A 22845-nucleotide genomic window follows, 5' to 3' on the forward strand; every position below is an offset into this window, starting at 1 on the left:
CATGCAAAGAGCATCTAAATTGCTGTGACATGTTTCTATTATTCTCAAGATTGGCAAGAATACGCTGATCATGTGAATAATATGCTTAGTGCCCCGTTATTCTCACTTTTCCAGTCTAACACAGGAAAAGACTTTCTTTCTCTTCAGTCTCAGCTAAAGAATACAAAAGCCAAATTCGGATTTAACTCTAGTACTCCTTTCCGCTCCCCAACTGATTCCCTTTACAAAAACATCAAATAATGCAGTTTTAAAAAGGGGTGCGTACGGTTAATTTTTTTTTTTTTTTTAACATTACTCAATGAAAGAGGTCTACAAGTTTTCAGGACTAGATATTGTTTGACTAGAACTATTCTTGTTTTTCCATTGACGTCAGAGTAGAATAGAAACTGGATTTATATCATGCTTCTTTAACCTCCAAATCAGGTCCAAAGTGCATTTTTAAAATGGAAGAAATAAATTATAGTAGTGCAGTGAACGCAGAGGCAACCATCAACAGCAATAGCTCACAACATGACTTTAAATAAACACACACACACAGATTACAAAAGCCATACTGAAAATGAGAAAATGCAATCAAATCTACAAAAATTGGACAGAGAACTTAGGTTCGGCATAGTATCCAAAATTACTTTTTTATTTCAAATTTTAAGTTAAATAGATTTCACATTGATAGTGTTCCTCTAACCTTGGCCCTCTATTATTTCAAATATATGTAGAGTCAAGTATATATGTCTTTATATGCCAAATCTCTCTCATCCATTCTGCCATGAACATACTTAAAAACCCAAAGCAAATACACACACACTACTGTAGCAATTTGTTGCTCACCCCCATGCCCTCATGAATCAAAAACATTACCTGTTTGATAGCTGTAACAATAATCACAAAGAAAAGTGGAAGTCCACTGGTTACTGGACTGGTTGGTGTATCTACTATGACCTACAGAAAAAAACAAAACAACTTGTGTTATAATTTTTTTTAGGGAGTCATTATCAAATGCTATCATTAGAGTTGATTCATTCAACACACTCTGTGGCTATGTCTTCACTACCCGCTGGATCGGCGGGCAGCGATCGATCCAGCGGGGATCGATTTATCGCATCTAGTCTAGACGCGATAAATCAACCCCCGAGCGCTCTCCCGTCGACTCCTGTACTCCAGCGCCGCGAGAGGTGGAGGCAGAATCGACAGGGGAGCGGCAGCAGTCGACTCACTGCAGTGAAGACACCACAGTAAGTAAGTCGACTTCAGCTACGTTATTCACATAGCTGAAGTTGTGTAACTTAGATCAATCCCCCCCGCCCTCCCCACAGTGTAGACCAGGGCTGTATTAAGTAATACAAGCCCCAACTATGAGCATGCTCAGGAAGAGTGGGCACATGGAGTGTAGGAGGGAGATTTACATAAGCACCTTAAGAACTGAGGCATACAAATCCCACTGAAAGTCAATGGAAAGTCTCCTAAGTGACTATGAAGTTTTGTTCCGAAGCAGACTGAGGCAGCTGAACAAGTTTCTGTATCCAACAGGGCTTAGAGAATGCGTCTCAGTCACGCACCTTTGTGGTGTGCAGCCTAAGCAAGGGGCATTATGGGTTCAAACCAGAAAGTTTCCATGCACCTGCCTGCCCACACACCGTATAATCTGCACCAAACATGGTCAGTTTCACCTTGAAGATTGAACAGCAGGGCCAGCACTGGGTACCATGTTCAACAACCACACCATGGACCATTCTCTAGTATCATCAATAGAACCCAAACCAGAATTGCCAGAATGAACTAAGATGCCTTTTCCTTGCTCCTCCTATTGTGATGGTGTCTAACTGGCTGGTTCACAAAATCCAGTCATCTGCAAGGGGAGGCCAAGCTTCTGGGGAGTTCTACATGTATGGTCAGGGCAAGTGGGCAGAGCGCCACTGACTCCTTCCCCACAGGGCAGGACAAATGCACAGAGGAGCCACTGATTGGCTCCTTTAACAAGAGGGGTGGAACGGAGCAGGAGGGTCAGGCATGGAGTGGGAGTGGCAAAGCAAGGCACGTCAAAATGCCCACAGCAGGGAGCTGAGCCCAGCCAGCCCTGCAGAGTGACCAGCTGCAGAGGAGTGGGGCATAATGGAACCAGATCACTGTTCCGGCTCCACTACACCACTGTCTCCAACCCACAGCTCCTTTCAGAGGATGGGATGGGGAGCCAGAAGCGGCAGTGACGCCCTACAGGAAGCCTGGGCAGGCCCCATTAATTTGATTTTGTGTGGGATAGAGCTATACTTGGGGGTCAGAGTTGAACTTTGGAAGGAGTGGCGGGGTGTGATTTATTGAGGGGGAGAGTGAAATATGCATGGATTTGGGGGTGAAGCACGGGGGTTTCTCATTCAGGCTTAGTGCATGCATAATGGCTGGGTCATCTGTGGGGACTAACTCCAGGACCTCTGGCTCTAAATGCGTAGAAGTGTCTAATGCTAGATCCACAAGACCAGGTCAATTAATTCAGATGCAGTAGAAGAGTCTAATCTACACATGGCCCAGCCACCGCATTCATAGAATTGCTATAGATCTTCTGACTCTGTGGGCTTCCTAGAAAGAGACTGGACAAGACTGTATGAAGGTTCGAAAAGCTATGTAAGGACAGGAAGGGGAGAGAGCAATTGGTTTAAGATCATCAACAGAGTTTGCCAAGGTTGCACCTCTCTTCTCTGCACTGTGATAGCTTATGTGATGCAAAGAGCAACATGAAAGGAAGCTGCAGGAGTTATGTGGAATAAAGAAAAACTTCACAATCTTGACTTTGCAGATGACCATGTTCTGTTGGACACAGAGATGGGGAGGGGTCCCTGGGACTAATGGTTATCAGGGCTAATGGGGGTGAGATTCAATGGGAGAGAGGGCATGGGAGAGTTGGAGAAGGAAGCAGTAGGGGTTGGGAAGAGCTGTGATGTCCCATGGGATTTGTGGCACTGAATGGAGATGGAGATGGGAGGGTTAGTTCAGGGCTGAAGTACTGGGTAAATTTCAAGGGCGGGGGGGACCATAAGTAGCTATCCAGGGAACTTGGGGGTGGCTAATGGGGGTGGGGAGTTTGCACCTGCACACGTCTTTATAATGTGAGTGGTTCAACATCTTGTGGAAAGTCACAGATTGTGCAGTCACCAACGTAGGTTTGGACTCAGATACCAGAATGCCAGTCTATCCAATACCATTATTTTGCGGCTCATGTACCCTGTGGTTAGTGTAGGCCAAGGGTAGTGTAAGTCAGTAGTCAAGAGGTAGACCGCGGGCCACATGTGGACCGCCAAACACTTTTGAACAAACCACAAAATCGTTTTATTTACTTATCATTGTTACTTTTGCATTATTTTCTCTGGCGTCTGGACCTTGACTACACCTTGACCAGGAAATTTGGACCCTGACAAAAAAAATAATTGGCTATCCCTGGTGTAGATTGTGACAAGTTTTTTCCCCCGAAGTATACATTGATTGTAAGACAACAGGCCATGGAAAGAGAAAATGCAGGGAACTCTTATGTCAGCTTTTAATTCCTGAAACCTTTCAACGCCATGGAATAACGCCTCATAAAATCATGTAATATATTCAAATTGGGATTTTTACACCGTGTTTATTTGCATATGGTCATTTGAGGTATTTTATTCCTGTAAGTGGAATAAAAAGAAATAAAACAAAATCTTTTTTTTCCCCATGGACAAAATGAAAGAACAAGAAATTCCCAAAAAATAAAATGAACCATTATAGAAGAATAAAAAGTAGGTCAGAGGGCTCTAAAAGTGAGAGCAGCTACACTGCCAAATGCTACGGTGGCACACACTGCTCGGATTAGCAGCACAGAGTAGCTGTTTTCCCTGCTGCAGGATTAGCTTGAATGTCAGCAGTACTTGGATCAGCTAAGTGGAGTATAAAACACCACTTAACTTGTGGGTGTGCACGGGAGTTGGGTATGGGGCAACGCTCGGTGTACCTCGAGCTGACACTGCAGTGAAGACATGCCCGTAGCAAGGAAAGAACATAGCAGGCCAGCTTTGAGACTTTAATTAAACAGTAGGGGGACCCTAGAGAATGGGAACTGTCCATTTCTATTGACCTTCTCATGATTCAGCCCAGTTTTTAGGGTATAGGAAGTGTGTGGTCACTGAAACAGGTTTATAACGAGGAGAAATTAAAGGAATCAGAAAAACTAAAACCACGGCAACACTAAGATTTGGCATCCAGCGTTACCACATTGGTTACATATTTTAATGCAGAGCCTTTGGTTTGACAGACTAGCCAGAGCAGTTCCTATGCATTGCTGGTGAGCTTCACCCCTCACTCCCACCCTAAAATTTCCAAGGACCAGTTTCCCTTTGGATGTGATGGGGGCACAATCAGACAGCCGAATGGAGCTTGGAGTTCAGACCAAACAAGTTCTAGAATGAGAGACAGAAATAAATCTGAGCATATTGTACAGCTCCCTCGCTGTCAGAGACCATAATCTCCAGTACAGATCCCCCAGAGAGGACCTTAAAATGACAGGGGGCTGGGGAGGGAAGCATACTTGGACAGACCACTGCATTGCGGTCACACAGATCCCAAACTGGCATACAGGAAGCGTGTTGTCCTACTTCAGGGATCCAGCCGATTGTGGTGGGGGTTGAGGCAGGAATACGGATGGAGGCAGATGTACTGGGTAATAGAGGAGAGGGAAAGCGCAAGGAAAGTTTACCAGAATGCCTTGTATTCATATAAACAAAAGGCCTTTGTTTTGCAACATCTAGTGGTGTTTCACTGGAGCGCTCATGAACAATAGAATCTGTATGTGTTGTTTTCAGTTCTTTGTAAAAAGCTACATTATGCACAAAACGTTTCTTATCTGTCCCTAGGAAGCTGTTTTGAGATAGTCAGCACATATTAATCCCTGGAAATGGCCTTACACTGTGATTTTTGCACTGCTTTATGCAAAAACACCACGAACAGAGCAGAGAGTCAGAAAGGGTCCCGTTTGTAAGAAGCCAAATTCACACCACATTAAAGTATTTACATTCAACAGTGGTAAATCCTAGATGGCTAGGGACGTTCAGAGATGGCTGCACTCAGCTCTGTGTGCAAGCAATGCACGTGTGGGCTCCAATTGGGTATTTGCACGCACACATGGCCAGTTATGCATCTAAGGTAGGTCTGCGCAGCAAAAGCTGTGTATGGACTAGCTCACTTTGTTAGCTTGAATCCAGCTAGCCCAGGTAAAAACTGTAGGGAAGATAACACCGCGTGGGCCAGTGAGCCGAGTGTGTACCTAGGGGCTGTGACAGGATTGTACTACCTATGCTGAAGCCAATGCTGTGCTGTCTTCACTGCTTCTGTTACCTGCACTAGCTGGATTCAAGTAGCTCAGGTGGGCAAGCCTCAACACAGCTTTTACTGTGTAGACAGGCCCTAAATGACCGTATTTATGAAACAGGTCATCCCCCTATGGCAGAGAGTTAATTTTCAAGATCTGCCTGCCCCCAGGCACAACGGTGGCGTCATTTTTAGTAAAACTGAGGCCATGTGAGGTAAAGCTTTGGACACATAAATGTATCATGCCTTCTGCCATCCCCAGAGCCCCCTACCGTAGAACCTCAGAGTCCCAAACACCTCGGGAATGGAGGTTGTTCGTAACTCTGAACAAAACATTATGGTGGCTCTTTCAAAAGTTTACAACTGAACATTGAATTAATACAGCTTTGAAACTTTACTATGCAGAAGATAAATGCTGCCTTCCCTTTATTATTTTAGTAGTTTACATTGAACACAGTACTGTCCTGTATTTGCTTTTTTCTGTTTGATCTCTACTGCTGCCTGATTGCGTACTTCTGATTCGAAATGAGGTGTGTGGTTGACTGGTCAGTTTGTAACTCTGCGGCTCTACTGTGCCAAGAGAGCTTGCCATGATGCATACATGAGAGTATTCTGGTTATATTTTTGTTCATATAGATCGGGGTGGGCAAACTTTTTGGCCCGAGGGCCATGAATGCTCACAAAATTGGGGTTAGAGTGCGGGAGGGGGTGAGGGCTGTGCTTGGGGCCATAAATGAGGAGTTCAGGGTGTGGGAGGGGGCTCTAGGCAGGGATCAAGGGGTTCGGAGGGTGGGAAGGGGGGATCAGGGCTGGGGTAGAGGTTGGGGCACGAGGGGAGGCTTAGGGGTGCAGGCTCTGGGCGGCGCTTACCTCAAGCAGCAACATGTCCTTTCTTGGGCTCCTACGCATAGGGGTGGCCAGGGGGCTCTGCTCTGCATGCTGCCCCATCCGCAGGCACTGCCCCTGCAGCTCCCATTGGCTGCAGTTGCCAGCCAATAGGGATTGCGGGGGCAGCGTTCAGAGTGGAGCCCGCTGGCTGCCCCTACACGTAAGAGCCGGAGGGGGGCCAGGCTGCTGCTTCCAGGAGCCGCGTGGAGTGGCCCCTGATCCCGCTCCCCAGCTAGAGGGCCGGAGCGGGGCACGCCCCAGACCCCACTCCACAGCGGGAGCTTGAGGATGTGCTGCCTATCTGAGACATTACGGAAGGATTACTGAGCATCATCTGGCCCTCTGACTTTTACCCCATGCTGCTCATCCAAGTGGGCACTAATTATACTGTGTGATATGACCCTGAGCAAATCGGAAGTAACTACAGGACTCTGGGAGGGAGTGTGAGGGAGTTGGGGGCGCAGGTGGTGTCACCTTCCGGTCACGGGTAGGGGGCTCAGGCAGAGAAAGCCATCCTGGTGGTTAATGCCTGGCTGCGCAGATGGTGTCACCGGGAGGATTTTGGCTTCTGCTGAGAAGAGTCCACCGATCAAGGAAGGGAAAGAGGAAGAGTATCTAGGTTTGATGCGGGCAGGAGGGAAAAGCCCACAGGTAATTCCAGAACATGGAGACCTGGGTGCAGGGTCAAAATCCTAGGGGGGTGGGGTGGGGAGGAGGAACGTAGGCAATCACAGCAGGAGCAAAGGAGAGACAAGAGGGAATACAGATGGGAAATCTAATAAAGAGAAAGAGCTAGAAATACTAAGGAATAATCACAATTATGACATAATTGGCACCACAGAGACTTGGTGGGTGGGATAATTCCCATGACTGGAATACTGGTACAGAAGGGAACAGCTTCTTCAGGAAGGATGAGCAGGGGGAAAAAAGAGGAGGAATAGCAAAGATGCATTACCCGTGCACTGAGGTTGATAAAGAAGTGGAAAACAGACCCATTGAAAGTCTCTGGATAAGGATAAAAGGGATAAAAAACAAGGGTGGTGTCATGGTAGGGGTCTAGTATAGACCAGGAGGAAGACGTGGAAGGATCTTTTTGTAAACAACTAATCAAATCATTGAAAACACAGTAGTTGGTGGTGATAGGGGACTTCAACTATCCAGACATCTGTTGGGAAAATAAGACAGCAGGGCACAGATTATCCCACAAGTTCTTGGAATGCACTTTTTATTACAGAAGGTGGAGAAAGCGACGAGCGGAGAGGTTGTTCTAGACTTGATTCTGACAAATAGGGAACTTGGGTTGGGAATTTGAAGGTGGAAGGCAGTCTGAGTGGAAGTGACCATGAAACAGAATTCATGATTCTAAGGAATGGTAGGAGGAAAAACAGCAGAATAAAGACAATAGACCTCAGCAAACTCAGAGAATTGGTAGGTAAGATCCTCTGGGAAGCAACTCCAATGGGGACGGGGGAGGGACGACTTCAGGAGAGTTGGCAATTTTTTAAAAAGACATTATTAAAAGCACAAGAGCCAACAATCCCAGGGTGTAGGAAAGATAGGAAGAATAGTAAGAAACCACCCTGCATTAACCAGGAGATCTTCAACCACCTGAAATTCAAAAAACAGTCATACAAAAAGTGGAAACTGGGTCAAATTACAAAGGATGACATATATATGTACTATATATAATAAAAACAACACCACAAGCATGTAGGAATAAAATTAGAAAGGCCACGGCACAAAATGAGTTTAAACTAACTAGGGACATAAACGGTAACAATAAAACATTTTACAAATACATTAAAAGCAATGGGAAAACCAAGGACAGAGTAGGCCAAGAGAAGACTGAGGGGGATATGATAACAGTCTTCATATATGTAAAAGGTTGTTATAAAGAGGAAGGTGATAAATTGTCCTCCTTAACCACGGAGGACATGACAAGCAGTAAATCTTTAATTGCAGCAAAGGAAATTTAGGATAGTTATTAGGAAAAACTTCCTAGCTGTAAGGGTAGTTGTAGAATCTCTGTCACTGGAGGTTTTCAAGACCAGGTTAGATAAACATCTGTCAGATATGGTCTAGATCAGGGGTGGCCAACCTTTGGCTCTGGAGCCACATGCGGCTCTTCAGAAGTTAATATGCGGCTCCTTGTATAGGCACCGATTCCGGGGCTGCAGCTACAGGTGCCAACTTTCCAATGTGCCGGGGGGTGCTCACTGCTCAACCCCTGGCTCTGCCATGGGCCCTGCCCCCACTCCACCCCTTCCCACCCCCTCCCCTGAGCCTGACATGTCCTCGCTCCTCCCTCTCCCCCCCAGAGCCTCCTGCACACCACAAAACAGCTGATCGGGAGGTGTGGGACGGAGCGGGAGGCGCTGATCGGCAGGGCTGCCGGTGGGCAGGAGGCACTGGGAGCCGGGGTGGGGAGCGGACGTATTACTGTGGCTCTTTGGCAATGTACATTGGTAAATTCTGTCTCCTTAACAGGCTCAGGTTGGCCACCCCTGGTTTAGATAATACTTAGGTCCTGCCTCAGTGTAAGGGACTGGACTAGATGACCTACTGAGGTCCCTTCCAGTCTACATTTCTATGATTCTATAGATAATAAAAGTGAAGCATAGAGGTATTAATCAACTTAATCCCTCAAAGGACGCCTTTATTGCAGACTACCGTATGTAACAGATCTAAAACTTCATTTACTAGATGAATAGGCTGAAGTTTTACCTGTCTGGTTAAGTCAACCAGTCAGTTGAGTATTTTTTTAAAATCCCAATGTTCAGTTATAAAAAGAGCGAAATATACTTCCTTGTGTTTCATCCACATTTTACTAAAAAAAAAAAAAAAAAAAAAAAAAAACACCTTTCTTTTGCAAACATATTTTGGGAACTCCCCTGATTTTTCAGCTAATGTAACAGAAAATGAACACTCATATCTACCAGCATTTCCCCTAATCCCAAGATCAATGCCCTCTTTACATAGAAATCAGCACGGAAAAAAGACAAATCTTATTACATCAGGTGTATGTCTGTAATTTAGTATGTATAAAATCTCTTTACAAAAATCAAACTCCTACACAAATGCACACACTTAGTAAATGCTCATCTGAATATAAAAAACAATCCAAATGATGGACTGTGCACTTCTTCTGGTTTTCTTGAAATCTACACAAACTATAATATTACCAGGCCGCTTATTATATGGAAAAAAATGTATGGTTAGATGGGAGAAGCAATAAAGAGTACAAAAAAGCTAGGTTTCAATCCTGCAGCCGTTAACATATGTTTAACTCACACCGGGTATGTCTACATAGGAGCTGGAGGTGAAATTTCCAGTTTCAAGGAAAGATACCGACACTAGATCTGACTGAGTTCGGGCACTAAAATAAACGTGTAACTACGGGGGTATGAGCAGTGGGAGGGGCTAGACTTCCTAAGTATGAGGATCTGAGACCCTAGGTATGTATCTGAGCAGCTAGCCCCTCCCTCTGTGGCAGCTACACTTCTATTGTTAGCATGCTAGCTTGATCAGAACTAGCACCTCGAGATGGAAATTACACCTTCCAGCTCCAACGTAGACATATTTATAAGTGATCTCATGGTGCTTATAGTGTTAATAGGGCCCTTAAATTGTAACAATAGTCATCACAATATGTCTGAGATGGCCCCAGAAATGTTACCAGTTATGGTATTTTGAATGCGTATACAGGAGACAAAACATAGCTTCTAATAAAAGATTTCATAAGCACCAGTAAAGAGCCAGTCTTCAGTCTCAGTCCTCTATCAAGTTGTGTTTAAAGCTTCGAACAATCGGTTTAAAAAAATAATAATAATTTTTGCATCATTGCTATTTAAAAGTGCCCTTACCTGCACAAGGAAAATGATGAGGAAATAAAAGTTGGCAATTCTTCTGAACTGTTCAAAAAGATTCTTCGGAAGAAAATTCCAGACAGTGTACTGCAGGGTGAAAGAACAGAGAGATAAGCTGTGCAAATAATACCAGCACATAAATTTTCAGAACGTCAATAGAACCAAAGATCGACAGGAAGCTACATTCATCCAGGGATTGAGAGTTAAAGAAAGGGAATTTATGTTTAGAAGTTTCCTAAGAAATAAGATTTCATTTAAAAAAAAGGTCAAGTAGTTATATTGGACAGATGTATCCCTGGTATAATTTCACGGATGTTATACCCAGGATAGATTTGGCCCAAGGTGTTAGTTCTCTTATTATTGAACCTCTTCAGAAACTCACAATAGCATTAAGCAATTCTAATGGCATACTATCTGTGTATTTTTAACGTGCCTATCACCATTGTATCTAGACTCATTAGCATCAAATATTGAGAGTAAGGGGGCACTTTGTGAGTAGCTGCTACATGAATGCACAGGGGGAAACAGCCCAAGGAGTCTTCCTCTATTGTTTCTCTCACAAAGAGACCAGACATCACCAAGGTCATACGTTCTGTGGCAATAGGGATGAAGGATTCTTAATCCTGCTCCAGACCTCGTGCGATGCATAAAAAGGACTGGCAGAGCAGCAGAAAAGTGCCCTAAAAGCCCTGGATTCAGCCAAGGGAGAAATCCCCCTGGGCAAGGGCTGAGGAAAACAGCTCCAGGTTGCCTCTCTAAACTCAGCCTAGGAAACACAGGGTGTGATGCTGGCGGCAGGGCTGCAGCAAGTAGCACTGCTGTGGAGGGTCTAGGCCGCACTGCCACCCGTAGGGGACAGGCTGCTGTAACTCGGCCAGATCCACAGATCTGTCAGAATTATTCTGGGGCCACTTCGACCCCTGCAGAATTGGGAGGCCACAAAGATGTGTCACAGCTCTGCTGAGTGGATGTCTGGGGCCTTGCAGGTCTGTTTTCCAGTGGAGAGGAAATCGGTGGTGCAGAGCGTGGATATATTCTAAGATTAACACACATACACCTGTCCCGAAATAAGACGGTCAAACAGCACGCAGGACAACGCCTCCTTTCAGGAATCTCAAACCAACATCAATGCCTGGTTCACAGAGAGCAGCAAAACGCTCCTGCTGGTTACACAGCTTCCAACCCCACCCCTGGGACCACTGTTTCTATACAGAGACCTCACTAAAAAAAAAAGGACAGCACCACCACTATGTGTCTGCCCAAGACCGACTGACTGCTTGCACATTAAGAAAGAACTCGGAACTCTGTGTCTAACAGTGCCACCAGCCAGTTCAATCCAACTTACCCCCTGGGCTATGAATTCTGGGCTGCATCTCCTCTTATAGAGGTGCAGCATACAGAGTCTCGCCCTGTATTCCGCAACAAAGCTACTTGAATTCTCCATCACAACTGGGAAGGCGGATGAGGAAATTCGGTAGCAGATCTGGATAAATTCCAAAATGGAAGTTTTATCTGAATTAAATACGAACGAGAACACTGTTCCCTCAGAGGGATTTATTTTATATTAAATTCAGCTCGTTTTTCGGCTGACCTTAAATTTTGGATTGTGTATGTATTGCAAGTTTTCGCACTGACAATGGCCACGGCATGGTAGAAGTTGGTGGGGGGAAGAGAGAGGAGGAATGGAGGTTCTCATAGCTGGGTGGGCAGCTACTGGGACTTTTGGACCATGGAAGTAGCTTGGGATTGTAGGATACAGACAGTAACCGATGTAGCAGTGAAATAGTTAAAGAAGCATCTGCAGTGTGCCTTATTGCCACACAACCGAAGAGACATCTAGGGTGACCAGATGTCCTGATTTTATAGGGACAGTCCTGATATCTGGGGCTTTGTCTTATATAGGCACCTACTACCCCCCACCCCGTCCCGATTTTTCACACTTGCTGTCTGATCACCCTACCTACATCTACAAGGTCGGTGGAAAAATTAAACCCACACTCCGGACCACATGCTTTCCTTTATCCATCCACACTCCTCCCCTCATGTCAAGTGAAGCACATGGTCCCTCCGATGGGCAGTAACTTCCCTGTAATTGCACTCCTGTCTGAAGTAAGTGTGAGGCCAACTAACATCCTCATAAAAGGCAGTGTGATAGGACTGCAGCCCCCAAGACCCACACTGGGACTGAAGACAGACATGTGCGCCGACTGACAAGCACCAGATTGTTTGCTGCCCGACCTTGAGTCCAAGGTTATTGCTTAGAAAAAAAACTCAGTGAAGTCAGAATTAAACTGGTTCAACAGAACAGGTCTAGCTCTGACAGAACATAAAACGTTGGCGCTAAAAGCTGGGGTACAGAATAGACTGGGTGAAACTTCCGGGACTTTGCTAAAAAGTCAATATTTGCACCCCCATTACAATTCCTTCCCACAGAAAAGCCTAAGACGCTGTTTGACTCCTATACTGCACTTCCTCTTTCCACATGCAAGAGCAGTGCCAATTGTGCAATTAAGTTGAGAAAATATCCACCTTCATCTTCTGCCCCACTCCCCCCCTCCCCCCAAAAAATCCATTTTTTTCCCTCTACTTTTTTCTATTTGGCTGTTGTAGCTTGCAGGTGGAAACAAACAGTTTGTGAAGTCAGCAGCAGCACAGAACTCTGCTTCTCCAATTGTTCTGGGAGACAGAATCACAGTCAAAAAAACCTGTCGAGATTTCACTACATTAATTGAAGGATGGGTGGGGGGTGCAGGAGGGGTGCTTTTCTAACATTAGCTCACACACCTGCTTCAAAAGAGTCAGGTTATTCCTATTATGGCAATGCTTCAGCCAACCACCATTCTAATTCTAGCATGAGAACATGCCAATAGTCTCACGAACACCTGCAATGTGAGGTGAATGTGCTATGCCAGGGGTAGGCAACCTATGGCACGTGTTATGGCACGGGTAGGCAAGCTGATTTTCAGTGGCACTCACACTGCCCGGGTCCTGGCCACTGGTCCGGGGCTCTGCATTTTCATTTAAATTTTAAATGAAGCTTCTTAAACTTTTTAAAAACCTTATTTACGTTATATACAACAATAGTTTAGTTATATATTATAGACTTATAGAAAGAGACCTTCTAAAAACGTTCAAATGTATGACTGGCACGCGCAACCTTAAATTAGAGTGAATAAATGAAGACTCGGCACACCACTTCTGAAAGGTTGCCAACCCCTGTGTTATGCTCACTGGAAGGTGGAGGTCCGTATTTCCAGATTATGTACAATAGTTTTAGCAATACAGATTGAAAGCAGTCATCATGCATCAGGCAACACTGAAGCAGGAGGGAAGGGAAGGTTATCAGTGTTGATGTCTTATATCTTGCAAGTTACCAGAGCTGGAGATGAATGCACCATTCAGGAAGTGCCCTCGGTCCAGTTGTGCTATTTTGCCACTGGGCATGAACAGAAGAACTGCAAGTCTTGGAATTTAGACTAGTGTCATTTTCAATCCCTGGCTCCTTTGACAGACGACGGTCTAGATTTATCCCTTGCTAGTTTGCTGAAGACATGCAGTAGTGTTGGATCCTGAAGCCCTCCCACATGGAAGGGGCCCATTAAAAAAAAAAAAAAAAAAAATCACCATAGCTATTCCTGTGTTTAAGGGCTATAGGAGAAGATTCATAGTAAATATATCTAGGGTTATTAGTGCCATTACTGGATTTGTGCTAAGCCACAAAAGGCTTCAGTCCTATGGTATAATGGCCCTTTAACTAAAGTTACCAGGCCCAGAGCCTCCCTTCATTGATCACAGCCGCGAAAAGGGCTCCTCAGTGACGTAGCTTTAAGTCCCCTTTGTGCTGCTGACTTTGCAAACTTCAAGATCTGGCCCACTGGGTTTTTTGCACTTCAGTAAATACAATTACACACCAATATGCAACATAACTCCATGTTCTTTCTTCTAACTTTGTACTTTAAATTCTGGCTTCCTTCATTGACTTATAAACAAGAGTATTGTCTGGATTTTAATTTAAAAAAAAATCAATTATTCCCAAGTTTGACACCCCCTCTTCCCCACATAAACAATTGGAGGAGGTTAGGGGAAAGAGTACAAAAATCAATGGGACTCCCGCCTGTAAATAGCTTTTAGTGCTGCATGCCACACATCAAAAGGAAACAATGCTCAAATAATGAATTTTTTCTCTCTGCTGTGAAGATAACCCCTTAAAATCTTGAGACTCCATACTCTCGCTTTTTTCTCTTAAAAAAAAATTATCGAAGGAACTGCATACATGTTTGCTATTGGAACACTGCCTTGTTGCCTTGCTTGCAATTTGGCTTCTCACATTTTTTAGGGGTGAGAAAGGGAGAAGATCACGATCGTTTGTTTTGGAAAAAATAACGACATGAACTTTAAAAGCAAGTTTAAGAAACAAAACAGGTCAAATAGATGTGTCCTTTGAAATAACAAGTCCCTTTTCCCAGAGTCATACTGACATCATTAATGATGCTTGTGCACAGATAATAAGCAAACAATGAAGACTCACCTCCACATCAGCTTCATTTTAAACATTGGAGGGCAGGAGAGGAAAAAGGGGAGGAGGAGAGAGGGGTAGGCATGGACTCTTCCTTCCCAAATATAAAAAGGTCAAAAATCAATAGGGAAATAACTTTAAAAAAAAAAAATAATAATCGATGAAGTTCTACACAAGATTAGTGTTTTTAAAATAATTCAATTATTCACTAACGAAACAAAAAAACCCAAATGGATATTCCCTAATGGCACAATCTTGCAGATCTAATGCAAAAACGTCAAACGGCGTTTTACCTAGGTCAGCCTGCGGGAACTGGTCCCTAGCACAAAGTCAGTTCTGGTTCTAATGCAGACAGCAAAAGGATATAAAAGGCAGCAGACGTTTGAATTGTTTGGAGCAGAAAAAAAAAATATGCCCACTGTAACCTTTAAATCGTAAGTATGGTACGACTAAAGTCTGTAACTATATACTGGGCATCCCCAAAGCCACCTTAGTAACAAGCTAAATATACGTTCACCCAACTAGCTTAACAATAGCGGTTGCCAGCTGTCTGACATTGTACTTCAATTTTTCCAAGTCTTTTGAAATAGCTTGATAGATGTCAAGTAAAATAAGATCAACCAGAAGATAGGTGTCATCACATTGTGTTCAGAATAGACAAATGCTATATTAATAGAGTACTGCATGGTTTCCTCTTTATCCAACAGAAAGGCCAAGAGTTAAAATACACACTGTACTAAGTTATTTTTGTCCTACTTGAAAAGACAAAAAAAAAAAAATGAGACCTGTCGTGCTTCTAGATATCTGTTCATTTTATAACCAAACAAATCCCAAACGAAAACCTTGCAAGTCACCAACCACATCAGATATTGTCTTGCCTTTATATTTTCACTCTCCAAACAATGGAGACCCAGAAAACATTGAAGCAGGTACTACTCTTTGTGCCTCAATATTATTCAACACACAGAGGGGGAACTCATGTGTGCATTCACTCAGTGGGCATTAATAAGGAAGTGTATATACAAACCAGTGGTTTGGTGCAAAATGAGCTTCCAAGCTGCTTTCAGATTGCATCAGGAAGATCATAAATTAGACTCAGAAGGAGGTATCATAATATGCCCGTGTGTTATTAACAAATGCAATTCTAATACCATTTGCACATCTCTCCTAAACCCCAGTGGGACATTTTGTGCAAAATTAGAGAGCAGAACATAACATTTCATCCCCTACCTCTCAATAGGGGGGTTCAGAGAGAAGAGTCTCTTTAATACAAGGTTTTAGACTACAACCCACAGTCCTATTAGATTAACAATCTTGGTTATTAAAACTCCTACCACACCGGCAATGGAACAGCTGAACACTGGGGCAATTTCTTCTTGCAAAGAGCATTTTAACTACTCAAGTATAGATTTCTGAGGTTTTAAATGTCAGGAAGCCATGACTGATGATGAAATACAATAAGGTTGAGGAACAGGAACGTGCAAACTTTCCAGTTGATTAAATGACCATAGCTCATGGAATAAGAGAACCAACTTACCTTGGATGAGACAATTCTATTATCACAGAATTTCTGCTCGACGTAAGCATCGGTTTCTGAAACAGGGCGGTGGCCAACAAACACGGTGCGCGTCCCAACTCGTTTCTCTTCGCCAGCGCACTGTCAGAGACAACAAGGTAAAGGCAAGTTAAGTCCCTGGCTCTCAAGTTCACACATTTCCATGCATGTGTCCAGATAACGAGTTCCACATGCTTCGGATTCTGATGGCTCCCTCACAGCCTTTCTGAACTTCCATTGTCCTGGGCTCTCTTATTACAGTGTTGAATAGAATGAATGCAGTGCAGAAGTGATTATATTCATGGTCTTCCTATCTCACACAAGGGGTAATAATTACCTTTCCAAATACCAGAAGACCACATTTACACCTTTATCAGCCTTTCCTGGTCCACTGCGAATGCCTAAATAAATTTGTTAGTCTCTAAGGTGCCACAAGGACTCCTCGTTGTTCTCGCAGATACAAACTAACGCGGCTACCACTCTGAAACCCAAGATATATATGAGACACAAAGTGGGTGAGGTAATAATCTTTTATTGGACCAACTTCTGTTAGTGAAAGATGCAAGCTTTTGAGCTTACAAAGAGCTCTTTCACCAACAGAAGTTGGTCCAACAAAAGGTACTGCCTCACCCACCTTGTCTCTCTATTCTGGAACCAACGTGGCCACAACACCACTGCAAATAAGATATGTAAGAAAGCAAAGTTTTCCTCTACGTCTGAGCATTTCTATTAGTGGCTGGCATCTCTCAAGTGGAAATATTCCAATCTGCTCGAGTTGCCTTAAACTGTTACTAAGAAGAAACCTTTCCACTTTCTGCTTCAGGAGGGGGGAAAATACCCTTTGAGGGCTTTGTCAGTCATTGCCTTGGGCTCCCCAATGTGAGCTATTTTGAGCTTCTGACCTCTGAACACATCTTTAGACCGACCTTGAAATCTCTTCTGATCTGTGGCCGAGTCATTCTAAACATTTTGATTTGTTGTTTCCTTTTTAATCTTCATATGTTCCGCTAAAACATCATTGTGTGAATATTTAAGAAAAATTCTTCTTAGAGCTTGTCTACAGAAACCACTTCCGTTTGCGGCAAGATTGGGTATAAATCTACTCTGCACACTAGGCACCTGCGTGGACTCTGTTGCCGGGCACTAAAAGTCCCCTAAGTGCACGTTCATCTACTCAAGGTAGAAGCATCTGCAGTGCGCCAAAAAGGCAGGTGTTAGCTGTGTTATTAGAGTGTCAAGAAAATTAATTATTTTTCTTCTCGTTTAAGCATTCAGGTGCTCAAGAACATTTCAGCTGGGTGGTGAGCACAGGCAGAGAGACACAAAAGGGACCTCCACCGTTTCAAAAGGAAAAGTTTCGTTACGGAGATTTTTAGGAAGCAACGTTAATCTTAACTAAAGTCTCAGCAGACAAAAAAATATTGTTTCCAGTCCTTGGAGGTGGAAACCATTGAGGCACGCTGTGGTAGGCAAGGTGAATGACTGCATCACAAATTTTACAGTCTCCATCTGCTGGCAGGGAGGATCATACCCACGTCTACGAGCTGGGATATCAGGCCACTGGAGGGCCAGTCCAACTGGTAGTAACCATCCCGCCAAGTCTTGAGTTTTTAATCACTAGTCTCAGCATATTTGGGGTTTCTCTTAAAGTCACAGCTCCCGGTGTCATGTGATTACAAAATGAAAGCAGAGATAAAGTACGTTTCTAGCCTTCGCGTTTTCAAAGGAAAGATTGAGAACGTGGAACTCTGGAAGCTCAAAAAACAGAATAAAAAAAATCCTTTTTTTTGTTTCTTTTTTTCTATAAATTTCAGGAGTTTAAAGCCAATCATGATTTTTGAGGCCTGACTCGTCCTATTACAATACTGGGTGTTTCCACACTTCCCTTGTCAGGCCTCTCAGTTCCAGCTCTCAGCATCTCACATGTTTCCTCTCTAGTTGCACTTCTCTCCCTCTGTGCCATTCCAACTGAAGTATGTTTTCCTTGATGGCTCTCTGTGCTATTCTCCTCTTTAAACACTGCATTTCCCAGAGACAAACCCGCGTGAATGTGGAAAATCCATTCTGCTCCCAGCCCCGGTGCCGGAAATTGCTACTATATAGGAGAACAACTCGGGAGTGTTTCCAGACGACTACCTAAGTAATCCCAGTTTCATGCAGATAGTTGTAGGATTCACGTAATCCCATAGTTGCACTTTAAAGCTCTACATCGGGGTAGGCAACCTATGGCACGCGTGCCGAAGGCGGCACGCGAGCTAATTTTCAGTGGCACTCACACTGCCCGTGTCCTGGCCACTGGTCCGGGGGGCTCTGCATTTTAATTTAATTTTAAATGAAGCTTCTTAAACATTTTAAAAACCTTATTTACATTATATATAACAATAGTTTAGTTATATATTAATTATAGACTTATAGAAAGAGACCGTCTAAAAACGTTCAAATGTATTACTGGCACGCGAAACCTTAAATCAGAGTGAATAAATGAAGACTTGGCACACCACTTCTGAAAGGTTGCCGACCCCTGCTCTACATCAATGTCAAAAGGCTAAAATATGGCAGGCAGGCAGACAGATTTCTTTTTTTAAACCAGAGTGAGATGCTACAAATGAATTATAACCCATGGTCACACCTTAATTAATTCCCCTAGACCGGATAGCCTTCATAGCAAAAAGAACAACAGGACGTAGGGTATTTATAAACACGTCAGAGATCTGGGTCAAACATGAAAAGAATTTCTCTTGTCATTAAAACAGACCGGTTACATTCTCTCCCTCCTTTCCCCACTCATGCTCTCTCTCACACACATTAACCAAACAAAAACAAAGAAAACTCTGATGGAAAATATTTTCACCTGGAAGCACAAAAAGACCCCAAAATAATAAAAATTTTAAAAAACGAACACATTTCCAGCAGGATATTAGTACTAATTGTGTGCACTGTAGTGGTGCTCTAAATCCCCAGTCAGGATCAGGGCCCCACTGTGATAAGAACTACATAATAATAAATATAATATATGGAGATATACCTACCTCATAGAACTGGAAGGGACCCTGAAAGGTCATTGAGTCCAGCCCCCTGCCTTCACTAGCAGGACCAAGTACTGATTTTGCCCCAGATCCCTAAGTGGCCCCCTCAAGGACTGAACTCACAACGCTGGGTTTAGCAGGCCAATGCTCAAACCACTGAGCTATCCCTCCCCCCACAGGAAGGCACAATCTTTGCTCTCAAGATTTTACAATCTCCTTTGCAGACGTGCACCATTTGTCTAGTGGTGAGAACGGCATGAGGAGACAGCCAAATCGATTCCCATTTCATATTCTGCAATATTTGTGCATAAATCAAGATCAAACACTTAAGATTCCCACTGCCTTACATTTGCTGCTGGGAGGAAAAGTCAGAGGGTTAGCTATAATTCCGTGATCATTTTCTTAGGTCTTGTGCACATCTGGAAATTAATCCAGAATAAAGTAGGATGTGAATTTAAACTGCAAGAGCTATACCAGAATAGCTCCCCACGTGGATGCGCTTATTCCAGAATAGTTTGAATCCGCTTTGAAAGCATATTAAGCTAAACCCGCAAATGGCACTAGCGCTATTCTAGAATAGCTCTTACAGAACAGCTATTGCCGTCAGTTGCCAAGTGTAGAGACCAGTCTTGCATTATCTTTAATTTACTCAGTGTTTTAAGTTCTTGAGGGAATATGCAACTACATGCAAGTCTTTTTAATGCAACAAAGAACGCCCTAAAGGTAACGTATGTAAAAGGCAAGGAACCTGAAAGCTCATTTAGTGAGACGAATACCACTACTTGGAAAGCTCTTGTACGTTAAATCCCAACCTGTTATAAATTACCTTGACTCAATTCAATAGCAGGAAAAGTGGCTTTTACAATTTTGCAATTAATATTTGACAGCTAGATCGATACATTATTACCATACAGATATATAGTGGATATTAGTTTGTATGGAAAGAAAGCAGTAACCTGTAGCCCTCAGAAATTCTTTACTTGAATGGGGAAAGCATTGGATGTGCAGTATCCTGTTGGGCTGACACATTTGCACTGGCTTCTGATTGGCAGCCACACACAAGCTTCCTGGCAGTTTAAAAGTGACCATTTTAGAACAAACCACAACAACAATTTCTTAATTAGGTTCCCATCCTTTCTAAATTATTATCTTGCATGTAAGATAATCATTCACTGACCACACCACACTGAGAAACTCACAATTGTCTGACCCCGAGAATTCTGTTCCCAGCAGTACTAAGCTGGCAGTTTCTCTCTGGGGTCTCCGAGTCTCTCTTTCTTGGTACTTAATGCTACGTATTCGGAAATTTTAAAACCGGTTGAAAAACACTGTTGTGTTCAGAAAAGCAACAACATTTTCTTTGAAGCCGCTTTTCTAAAATAATCTCCTCAAGCTGTAAACCACGGCAGCTCCAACTGAAACCAAGACAGGAAGACTAGTTTTCTACTCCCAACAGTCTGGCAGATTAAATTAAGTAGCATCTTTGCCCAGAGACTGATGTGCCTACCAGACTCTAAACCAGGGGTGGGCAAACTATGGCCCGGAGGCCACATCTGGCCCTTCACACATTTTAATCTGGCCCCTGAGCTCCAGCCGGGGAGCGGGGTCCGGGGCTTGCCCCACTCCGCACATGCCAGGGCTCCATGAGGTTCCCAGAAGCAGCGGCATGTCCCCCCTCCACCTCCTATGCATAGGGGCAGCCAGGAGGATCCGCACATTGCCCCCACAGCTCCCATTGGCCAGCAACCACGGCCAATGGGAGCTGCAGAGGTGGAGAGCCTGCAGATGGGGCAGCACGCAGAACTACCTGGCCGTGCCTCTGCCTAGGAGCTGGAGGGAGGACATGCCATGGCTTCCAGGGGCTGCTTGAGGAAAGCGCCACCTGGAGCCTGCACCCCTGACTCCCTCCTGCACCCCAACCCTCTGCCCCAGCCCTGATCCCCCTTCCGCCCTCCGAACCCCTCTGTCCCAGCCCAGAGCACCCTCCTGCACCCCCCAACCCCTCATCTCCAGCCCCACCCCAGAGCCCGCACCCCCAGCCAAAGCCTTCACCCCCTCCCACACTCCAATCCCCAATTTCATGGGTATTCACGACCCACCATACAATTTCCATACCCAGATGTGCCAAAAAGTTTGCCCACCCCTGTTCTAAACAGTAGGGATTTGTCTGATTCTGCAGAATGCTTTTCTGATGCTGTCAGTGTTTCAGGTTGAATACACCTGTGTTCCCGCTCCGTGATCCCTCAAGGGCACTCATTTAAGGTTTCCGGCTCTCAGCCACCACCTCTCATGGGTGGAGACCTGGGTCCCTCTTCCTCCAGCCCGGAATTTTAAAGCTACAGAGCTCACTGCCTTACACTGCGATGCCCCCAGCAAGGCAGTCCGCCTAAAGGCCAGCACCTGCACATTGCTCTCCCTCTCAGGGCTATGAGCCCAGTATTGCCAGCAGTTACAAGTTGCCACACGGCTGCTTCTAAGCAAGCACCTTTATTCTTAAGGCAAAAGTGTTACAGAGAAAACATTAAAACCAATAACAGTTCCTCCATATATACTAAGCTAACCAGACGTCACCCATCAGATCTTATGGGGTCCAGGTAGGCCAAAGTCTTTCCAACCCTTCCACAAGCGTTGGGGCCTTTGGACAGCAGGTCCTGCCCATTTGCTGGATCAGAAAGAAGGCCCTGAGTCAGTTTAAACCCAGCCTTTTTACATCAAAAGCCCTTTCTTTGTTTATTGGTTTCTGGAAAAAACAGTCTGAACCAGTCTATGCAAGTTCCCCCAGAGGGTGGTATATTTCTGGAGGTGTTTACCAGCTAAGTCAGTGGTTCTTAACCAGGGGTACGCAGAGGTCTTCCACGGGGTACATCAACTCATCTAGATATTTGCCTAGTTTTACAACAGGCTACATAAAAAACACTAGAGAAGTCAGTACAAACTAAAATTTCATCCAATGACTTGTTTATACTGCTCTATATACTATACACTGAAAAGTAAGTACAATCTTTATATTCCAATTGATTTATTTCATAATTCGGTGGTAAAAATGAGAAAGTCAGCAATTTTTCAGTAATAAGTATGCTGTGATACTTTTGTATTTTTAGGTCTGATTCTGTAAGCAAGTAGTTTTTAAGTGAGGTGAAACATGGGGGTACGCAAGACAAATTAGACTCCTGAAAGGGGTACAGTAGTCTGGAAAGGCTGAGAACCACTGTCCTAAGTGATTCACTTTAATCACCTCCCACTGTTTTAGTTCTTGAAACAGTTGTGATAACCACCTCGCCCCTATGGAGTAGGCCACAATCATATATAAAATCCCTGGCTCACAGTGATAGACGCATTTAATACAATATGTTCCCCCAAAGCTACTGCATATGGTTGCACTCTCTGTCACAGGTCTAGACCACTTTAAAACAGAAAATTAAGGGCATTCACGTGTGTAGCCTGTATACAAAGGGACTTCTCAGATTTTGCTGAATCTTCCAGACTCAAGGCTTGGATTTTAAATCAATACAGTAAAGTTTTCAACTTTTTCTTGAAGGAATTAACAGCCAGACAGGCTAATATAGCACTAAGATACCATACAAACTCCTCTCATTCTTTTTAATCCTCAGTTTGCTTTGAAACTCAACCCAACAATGCAATATGCTGAGCATGAGCCGAATGTCTGGCAAACGT

General features: G+C 44.1%; 1 protein-coding gene across 5 annotated transcripts in view; it reads right to left on the reverse strand.

Moving 5' to 3' along the window:
* Window positions 1–22845, reverse strand: part of ATP11C (ATPase phospholipid transporting 11C) — a 110439-nt gene that overhangs the window by 54517 nt on the left and 33077 nt on the right. For all 5 annotated transcript variants that reach the window (XM_024196919.3, XM_024196920.3, XM_026653106.2 and 2 more), the window contains exons 2-4: window positions 16127–16246; window positions 10071–10160; window positions 859–939 (exon numbers count right to left, since the gene is read on the reverse strand). In XM_024196919.3, the coding sequence (XP_024052687.2) occupies window positions 859–939; window positions 10071–10160; window positions 16127–16246 (291 nt within the window). The remainder of the gene's footprint in view (window positions 1–858; window positions 940–10070; window positions 10161–16126; window positions 16247–22845) is intronic.

This window comes from Terrapene carolina, unplaced genomic scaffold (assembly GCF_002925995.2).
Source record: "Terrapene carolina triunguis isolate 2854851 unplaced genomic scaffold, T_m_triunguis-2.0 Scaffold131, whole genome shotgun sequence".
Lineage (NCBI taxonomy): Eukaryota > Metazoa > Chordata > Testudines > Emydidae > Terrapene > Terrapene triunguis.